Consider the following 9,428-nt stretch of genomic DNA (forward strand, 5'->3'; position numbering starts at 1 on the left):
TATCTAAACTATTGGAAATTCCTATTTTTATCTTTATTTTCACTGCTGTACACAATGATGTACTCTACATTGCTGCCAAGCAGTAGATTGTATGGAGTATTGGAACAGCTTCACAAAGTGTAGATTTCCTTCCTTTGTAATATACTTTTGAATTCATCTTTGTAGGATGAAAACATATCTTCCTTTTAGTCCTTTAGAAGGACTATTAAAATTGGCACATGCATTACAAATGTGATTAAGTCTGTTCAATGCCCTAAAACCTTTGTTTGCATCATTATTGACATGTATTATTTAGATGTCAGTAACTGAGTTTTACTCCAGAAATACTGCAGAAATTGCAGTAAAATTACTCACAGGTTATAGTGAGGAGTTTGGAAAATAGTTCTGATCTTGCTTCACTGGATCTTTTTGGAAAGTAGAATTGTAAAAATAAAATTTGTTCTAATTTTCATATTTTCTTCTCTTTTAGCTCATGATAGATACCCCTACCAGTCCTATTACCAGTGGATTGCCATTATTCTTTGTCATAACTGTGACAGCCATAAAACAGGTAAAGGGGAAAAATCTTGTAGCATGAAGTCTTTCTAAGGTGAAGTTACTTAACAAAGTCTGACCAAGATAATGTTTAGATACTAAAAATAAATACAAATGGTGTCATTTTTAGCAAGGATTTTGTATTTAATGGTTCTTGTTAGACACTTGAACTTGAGCATTTTGGTTAGTTGTCAAGTGTTCGGTGACTCACTGCTGTACCCTTAAATGGACAGTGAACGACTGTCGGACAGCATTTTTGTCTAAACATTACTGTCACTTGTTATAAGACCTTTTCTGAAAGCTCCTCACTTATTCCTTTGGCACACCTTGCTGCATGTTAAAACCAGTCCTCCCAAATGACACACTGAGAAAGAAGCTTGGGTAGATGAAGCAATGGTTTAATCCGTGTTTGTTAGTAGGTAAAAGGAAATTTTTGCCCCAAGGAGTATGTTTCGTGGTGTAAAATATATATTAACTATAATCCTGTGCCAGGTAAGAGGTCCAGTTAGAAAGCTTCTGGTTTTGTTTTCTTTTTCTTTGGTTGTACTTGAAATAAGAAAAATCTTTTAAGTATGAGTTTAATAGAAATCTTGTTCAAGCACCATACTTCATCCTACTAAGGGCTACAGCCCCTGGAAGGAGAATGTTTAAAAAAAAACAAAACAAAAAAACCATCAAACAAGTACATAAATAAAGAGGTCGTGTGGATAGAAACTACAATCTTTTCTGCAGGGAGGTAGATTTCAGGAACTATCCCCTGCAAAGGGTTTGACAGTGCTGTCTGGGGAGGAGATGCAGTCATAGCAACTGAAAAGTAAGCAGGAGACTGTTACAGAGCTACAACTGGAATTTCAATTTGCCTTCTGTGCCAGTAAGACCCAAAGCTACCCTGAAATAGGGCAAAAGTAAAAATAGCTCTAGCTTTCAAGTGGATAGGATAGTGTTTGGGACAGAGGGGATCTTAATACTGGAGTAATATTTGAACTAACACTTCATCTTGTTGCTGTGCAATTTGTATATGTAGAGTGACTCAGTCCTATTCAATTGCAGTTGTTATTGTCACCCACAAAAAAAATCACATGTTCAAGAGCTATAGTCACAAGTAGACAATGGAAAATGTCCCTTGAGGCTGTGTGAACTGAAAGAGATTGTGCAACTTATACTACATTTTTTTTCCAGAAAGAAGTTGGGCTTATGTAAGTCTAAAATAGTCCAAAACAATCTATTACCACCTTGTTTCCAGATGTCTAATCTTATGCTGGGAAATTTAAATGTTTTACCATCAATTGCAAAGAATAGAGATTATGGCATTCCTTCTAGAAGTTTCAAATCATTCGTGACTTGCCAGGCGTCAAGAGTTTTTTTCTGATTGTCTCAATATTTCTGCAAGGACTATTGGAACCACCTAAACTCATCTAATGGACTCATGTTTATCCTACCTACTGCAAAGTAGGCAAGCAGCGTTCACAAGCTGTTGTCTTGGAAAGACATTTCATTGTGCTATTTCCAACAGACTGCCCTTGGACAAGGAAAAAAGATAAATCTTCTCTTATAATGCAGAGGGGAAAATACCCAGTATGGGTCTCAAAACCAGCTCCCATTTTCTCTCAAACTAGAAGTGGAATAGGAATCAGATTTTCAGGGAAGAAACCCTTTTTAAAAGCTGTGGGGCACTGTTTCTATACAATGTTGCATCAGGATGGATGTTAAACTATAACTTAGTAGTCTCTCAAAAGGGGAAAAATAGAAACATTAACTGTATGCAGGTTTGGGAAGCTTAGCAGTGGGTGGAAAAAAATCTTCCCTGCTTCCAGAAGGCCATTTAATGTGTCACCTCTAGCAAACCTCAAGACTCCGCCTTATTTTGATCTCAGCCAAGGAGACAAAACTTTTTCTTCTTAGAAGTGTAATTGCACCTAGGTCAGAAGAAGGACATACAAGACTGCAAAGTGATGCGACTCATGCTGTGTCATTTTGTCTATTTTGTTAGCCAGAGCACTTTACTCTTTATACCTGTGAAGATGTGTATGCAGTCCTCAGAGGAGTCCAAAATGAGAAAATAAAATAAATAAAAATAAAACAAAAATTAAAGTTTAAAAAACCCAAAGCAAAATACAACGGAATAAAGATATTTCCTAAGGAACTTTAGAGAGCTTAGTTGATTTCATTAAGTTTATAGATATTTAGCAAACAAGCTCATTGGACACAGACTGTCAGATAAATTATAAATAACTGCTTTGCAGGTTGTGATTAAATATAGGCCTAAACTCAGAATGAAAAACCTGATAATATAATATGCAGACCTCCTTTAATTTTGCCCTTTTCTCAAGTACATTGACACAATTATTTAAACAGGAATTAAGAATATAATTTAGTTGAGGGATTTTAATCTTAATTTCTGTTAATGCAATTAAGCAACATTCCCTGTATTGCATCCTTCTTTTTAACAGTGTTTTTGTAATATTTACAAGTAAGGATGAGGAACTCCCTCAAAAATGCCGCAGTAGGTAAACTTTGGGGGAATTTAAACTGCCCACAGTAAGTTGACTCTTAAGAATTCCCTGGTGTGAGGTGTTGCCCTTGTGTTGTAGGCAATAGGTGTCAGATGGAGAAAGCGCTGAAATCGGTACTTTCTAAAGAAGGTAAATTTCTGTCTTTGCCAAATGCCCATATTGCTCAGCTGTTCAAGTTTATGAGACGAATGCCCCAAGGTTACTGGATCTTAGTTAAATCCTTTTCTTCTGTCAGTCACCTTTAACAAGGAGCTGTAGGTACCGACTCTTGCTTTTTCATACTGATTAGGAAGGATTCTTGAAGAGTCTTACTTAGGGATTTTGGGATTCTGATTTCCCAGTATCTCTATGTGTGGCTGCCATTACTGCATACTTCTTAATTATTTATTTTTAAGCAGTTGACATAGAAAGCTTCCTTTTTTAAAAAAAAAAAAACCTAGGTAGTGCAATTTTGCTGTTCTTACTCATTTGTGGTAGTAACAGTGGAGGTGCATGAACACAGAACTGCAAAACTATACTTCTAACGTGCTAAATTCATCTTACAACTTTCCTCCAAACTCCAGTCAACTGCAGAATTCTCCAAACTGCATCTGCATTAGTACTTTGTATTACAACATTCATATATAATGTTTGTAGCATTCTGGGATGAGCTGGGATGATGCCTGCTGTTTCAGAGGGCCCCATTCTGTCTGCAAGCTTCCAAGGAAATGGTTTTGACTCTTTCACATTTTTTGTTCCTATGGCAAACCATTTTAGGAAATGTCTCTGTTATTTCAAATCGGTTCTAAGAGTCTTGCCAGGATATAAGAGACAGTTGAACTTCCTACATAGACTGATCCATTTCTTGTGCTTGCTTGTGGGGCTTTCCAATGTGTACCTAGACTTAGGGGTCAGAGTTTGACAATCATGCTATTAGATTAAATAAGCAATGTATTAATAGTTTAGGAAAATAAGAGAGGAATAATATACCCGGATTAACTTTCACACATATGCGTGCATGGGATAAAGAGTGCTTAAAGAGGTGCCGAATGTCAGGTAAAGAAACTGCTTAATTTATCCATTAAAGCCTCAGTTCCTGACAACTGTTGGATTAGGACTCAAAAAGATATGAAAACTTCTCAGTCATCTTGTCTTGCTGTACAGAGCTGATGTATGAACAGCATGTCATACAAAATTAAGAAATCTTAAAATTTCATGCATAGGTTATGGCAGTAACTATACGAAGTCCTATATGACTAGGAGTGACTGTTCCCAGTTTTGTGCTGTGTTAATTACATGTAGGTAAAAGATTGAATGAGCACTTGTTCATCTCGTCTGCAAAAAATGGCACTGCCTGTTTGTTTTAACAGAACATAGAATCATGGAATGGTTTGGGTTGGAAGGAACCTCTGAAGGTCATCTAGTCCAACCCCCTGCAGTGAGCAGGGACATCTTCAATCAGATCAGGTTGCTCAGAGCCCCGTCCAACCTGACCTTGAAAGTTTCCAGGGATGGGGCTTCTACCCCCTCTCTGGGCAACCTGTGCCAGTGTTTCAGCACCCGCAGTGTGAAAAATTTCATCTTTCTATCTAGTCTAGATCTCCCCTCTTTTAGTTTAAAACCATTATCCCTTGTCCTTTCACTACGGACCCTGCTAAAATATTTATCCTCATCTTTCTTATAGACCTCTTTTAAGTATTGAAAAGCTGCAATAAAGTGTCCCTGGAGCCTTCTCTTCTCTAGGCTGAGCAATCCCAACTCTCTCAGCCTTTATTAATAGGTGTTCCATCCCTCTGATCATTTTTGTGGCCCTCCTCTGGACTTGCTCCAGCAAGTCCATGTCTTTTGTGCTGAGACGTGGGACTGTTTATTCACTGCTTTTGCTATTTTATTTGCTTTTATTTATTTGTGTAAAATGAGTGAAAATTAAGAGGTTTCGTGGGTTCTTGAGTAACAACTGTAGTAGAAACTCAAGAGAAATTAGTAACTGTATCCAGGCTATGCAGCAAGTAGTTTGAAGCACATTTGCTTCAAAGGTAATTGTTATGCTTTATAGGTTTCTTGCTTAAAAAGTAAATTTGTATGCATTTTCCACAGGGTTATGAAGACTGGCTACGACATAAAGCAGATAATGAAGTAAATGGTGCTCCAGTTTATGTTGTTCGAAGTGGTGGCCTTGTAAAAACTAGATCTAAAAACATTCGGGTATGTACCTAAGGACAAATAGAAAATTGTGTTTCTGTTGCATAGCTAAAGCTCTTCTTTCATTCCTAATCATTGTGGCCTGTTTCATCATGATTCAGTAACAATGCTGAAATGAATTATTCTCTTTTAAAACTATTTGTGCACTTCTTGTTTGTGTTCACTTCGTTAGGTGGGGGACATTGTCAGAGTAGCCAAAGATGAGACTTTTCCTGTTGATCTGGTGCTTCTGTCATCTGATCGAGTTGACGGTTCATGCCATGTTACTACTGCAAGTTTGGATGGAGAGACCAATCTTAAGGTCTGTGTTACTGCTGTGAAATAGAATGTAATTTGTGATGCTGTTTTTATTTCAGCCCATTGAAATACCCCTCCTGCCCGGTAGTCCTGTACCAGTAACTTAATGGACACTGTTTTACAGACACATGTTGCAGTCCCAGAAACAGCAGTGTTACAGTCTGTTGCCAACCTGGACAAACTTGTAGCTGTTATAGAATGTCAGCAACCAGAAGCAGACCTATACAGGTATCACTTTATTAGTAAATATTTTGAAATTAAATTAAAATGAAGTGTTTAATATTAGGAATGTTATGGATCTTGCTGGGGTTAAAATAGCTTCAGACATCTGCTTAAATTTTAGGTTTTAATAATTAGCATAAGTGTTTATAAGTATGTACAAGTTAAATTTGAGTATTTCAGTAGTAAACCAGAAATTACAGGATAATATTTACCTTTTATATTTCAGTCATTACACTTATGTACATTTCTGTTCTAACCAGTAAACTTGTTTCCAAATTTAAAAAAAATTAAATGGCCCATGAGTCTGAGCAGGTTGGAGGAAGGGTTGTATAGGGCTCTGCCAGGAGATTTCATATTACATAGTATTTATTTTTTTTAATGACATTAACTCAAACTGTAGCAAATTGTTGTAAGCTTATGTTAATTCTAAGGATATGTGTTGGTTGCATTTATTTTGCTTATGCTCAAGAGAAGATTGCAACTCCATTCTTCAGCAGCAAAAATTTAGATTAAAAACAGTTGCATCTGATTTCAGCTTTTAATATCAGCAAGCAATGCCCTAGACTCTGTAACACAGCATTGTATGTAACAAAAGTGTATTTCCATCCAAGTTTCTCCTGAATCGTATAATGGAAGCTATCAAGTACTTGTTTTTAAAATCCAAGTATATCACAGCAGTTATTCTTAAGTAAGCTTTGGGATCTTTAAGAAATATTAAATTACTAAAAGCTAAGATACTTAATTTGAACCGCTGTTCAAATATTTGATCTTTAGTTCAGTGTGTAGAGAACATCAAGTTAAGGTACAATTACTATAGGAGTTTGCTGGGGTCATGCTAAATGTGCAAGTGTCAGGTTTTAAAAACAGAGGAGACTAGGTTTATTAAATGAAAAATTACTATTTCTGATGGATAATATGCTTATTTTTGTTGAGGAATTATTTCTTAGTGAAACATCACGAAGTCACAATCTGTTTTGACTAAATAAGAAATATAATCTTTTGTGGTTTTATTAATGAAACCTAATGTGCTTTCTCAAATAACTGTTCTTTTGAAGGATAAATGTTTTTGTTAAATCTCTCCTGTAAAAATATTCCCAGTGTTGCCATATTGTTTTAGTTTCATTGTTAATAAAAGTTGATTATTTTGTACTTGTGAACTATTAATGACTCTTTGGTAAATATAGAGGAGTTTTTTTATATTTTTGAGTCTTTGTGTAGATATTTCTAACATATGGCCATCTTTCATAGATTTGTTGGAAGAATAACTGTAAGTCAGCAAACTGAAGAAATTGTACGGTAAGTAAAATTTTATAAGATTAATGTTGAGAACTGCTGGAGGTGGTTAAAATCATGACTGTCACAAAAAAGAATTACTGTTGAATGCACAAAAGGGAGGGGTATTTTTACTGAAAGTGTCAATCATAGCTGCACACTTCAGATGGAGATGAGAAAAAATTAGTGAAAGTAAGTCATTAGTACCCAGTTTTTCAGATTTAATGGGACAGTTCTGGACAACTTGTCCGTTCGGAAGGGGATAATTTTTAGGCACTGGTAATCAGCTGGTAACTTTGTTTCTATTTGTTATTTAAAACACTTTCTGATCTTAAACATTTTCCAGTGGCATATTAGGTAGGCTACAACAGATCCCCTGTCATCTGTTCATTAGAGGCACTGAGCAGGTGTTTTTGCAGTTGAAATTTCTAGAAATTAATGGTCTGTTTTAACAAAGCCTCCCCTACAAATCTGTAGGGTTTAATATATATTTCAAACTACTGTACTACCTGGACTATAAAGGTAAGTGCTTATATTAATGTTTATAAATATGTAAAGGGTGAATGTCAGGAGGATGGAGCCAGGCTCTTCTCAGTGATGCCCAATGGTAGGACAAGGGGCAGTGGGTGTGAGCTGGAACACAGGAGGTTCCGCTTAAATTTCAGAAGAAACTTCTTTACAGTGAGGGTGACAGAGCCCTGGGACAGGCTGCCCAGGGAGGGTGTGGAGTCTCCTTCTCTGGAGACATTCAGGACCTGCTTGGACACCTTCCTGTGTAATCTCATTTAGGTTCCTGCTCTGGCAGGGGGATTGGACTAGATGATCTTTCAAGGTCCCTTCCAATCCCTGACATTCTGTGATTCTGCGATTATATCTGTAGTAGTCAGCACATAATTGTGTCCACATAAAGCTATGTGCACATAATGATGTGCTCATCTTTCCCTGTGCAGTCATAGCAAGTAGCATACACCTAAACACACGGGAAAATACAAAAATAAAGATGTGAAGTGACTTCCCAACCTATATGTGGACTTCCTCAAAAGATTGCTAATTGTGCAATTAAGCATCCACACAGCTTGTCATTCACTTACCCCCACCACAACAGGACAGGAGAGAAAATAGGAACAAGTGGAGTGAGAAAGGTCATGGTTTGAAATAAAAGACAGGGCAGTTGCTCACAAGAAATGGCCAGATTTTCAGCAATATTTATCATCCAAGTTATTTAATTGTTTTCTCTTGAGAGTTGTTGATAATCAAGTTTTCAAAAGACTTGGTCACCTCTTCTCAAACTGTGAAATGCTGTTATGATGCATAAATGTGTCACAGAAACAGTTAAATCTGATTCTTTCACTCTTCTAATGTCCAAAATGTTACCCTTTACACACTTTTTGTCTTTAATTTCTACCTGAATCAAATATTTAAACAGTATTATTTTCCATGTAATGTGTGCCTTCAGTCTGAAGAACTGAAAGTTTTTCCATTTGAGAGCTTCCTGTGAGACTGGCAAACATCTGTCAATTTTACATAGGAGTAACATGGAGTTCAGAGTGTATCAATGATTTGTCAATGGTTTTGCAAGAGATAAGGGAACCAAGAACGCAGATCACTTGGCCCCAAGTCCAACGCCTTAGTCAGGCCCACAAAAAAACCCCACCCAAACCCCTCCAAAAACCACTCAGCTGTTTTCTAAGGTTGCTTTATGTGCTACTTCACTTAGAGCTTTTCAGAATTTATTACTGCCATGCTTGACAGGTTCAGCTTTGGGATAATATCTCAAAATAATTTAGTTAACAACATAAAACAGAGCCAGTTTAAAGGGAGTGTGAAAAATAGTTGCAAGTTCTGACTACTGGTGGGAGTGTTGAACTTGTCTAGTCTGTGTTGTACTGATCCAGGTTTTGATTTTGGGCTTGTCAGACTGGTTTTACAAACTGCAAAAAACACCTAAATTCAGAAATATACATTAGGTTTCTGAAAAGAAAAGGTTAAATGCTTGTGCATTTAGTCCCTTTTAGTTCAATTTTTCAGTTAAATTGTGAGTCTAGCCTAAAATACTAACGTATGTGGTGGGTTGACCCTGGCTGGATGCCAGATGCCCACCAAAGCCTCACTCTATCTCTCCACCTCCTCAGCTGGACAGGGGGGAGAAAAACATAATGAAAGGCTTGGGGGTCAAGATAAGGACAGAGAGAGATCATCCACCAATTACTGGCAAAACAGACTCGACTTGGGTAAAAAAAAACAAATTTTAATTTATTACCAGTCAGACAAGAGATCAGACAAGAGGATAACGAGAAATAAACCCAAATCTTAAAACACCTCCTCCCACCCCCCTGCTTCCTGGGCTTAACTTCTCTCCGGATTTCTACATCCTCCCTCCCAGCAGCACCGGGGGACAGGGGATGGGGG

The 9,428-nt window shown here is 37.0% G+C and overlaps 1 protein-coding gene across 1 annotated transcript in view; it reads left to right on the forward strand.

Moving 5' to 3' along the window:
- The window catches only part of LOC104522206 (probable phospholipid-transporting ATPase IF), a gene marked incomplete at both ends in the record, with an annotated part of 9,807 nt that extends 2,764 nt beyond the window's left edge, over nt 1–7,043 (forward strand). Inside the window, 5 exons of the mRNA XM_010164433.1 lie at nt 470–550; nt 5,124–5,231; nt 5,401–5,529; nt 5,650–5,753; nt 6,996–7,043. Of these exons, the coding sequence (XP_010162735.1) occupies nt 470–550; nt 5,124–5,231; nt 5,401–5,529; nt 5,650–5,753; nt 6,996–7,043 (470 nt within the window). The remainder of the gene's footprint in view (nt 1–469; nt 551–5,123; nt 5,232–5,400; nt 5,530–5,649; nt 5,754–6,995) is intronic.
- Between the last annotated feature and the right edge of the window lie 2,385 nt (nt 7,044–9,428).

The sequence above is a fragment of the Antrostomus carolinensis genome, unplaced genomic scaffold, assembly GCF_000700745.2.
Source record: "Antrostomus carolinensis isolate BGI_N321 unplaced genomic scaffold, ASM70074v2 scaffold8833, whole genome shotgun sequence".
Classification (NCBI taxonomy): domain Eukaryota; kingdom Metazoa; phylum Chordata; class Aves; order Caprimulgiformes; family Caprimulgidae; genus Antrostomus; species Antrostomus carolinensis.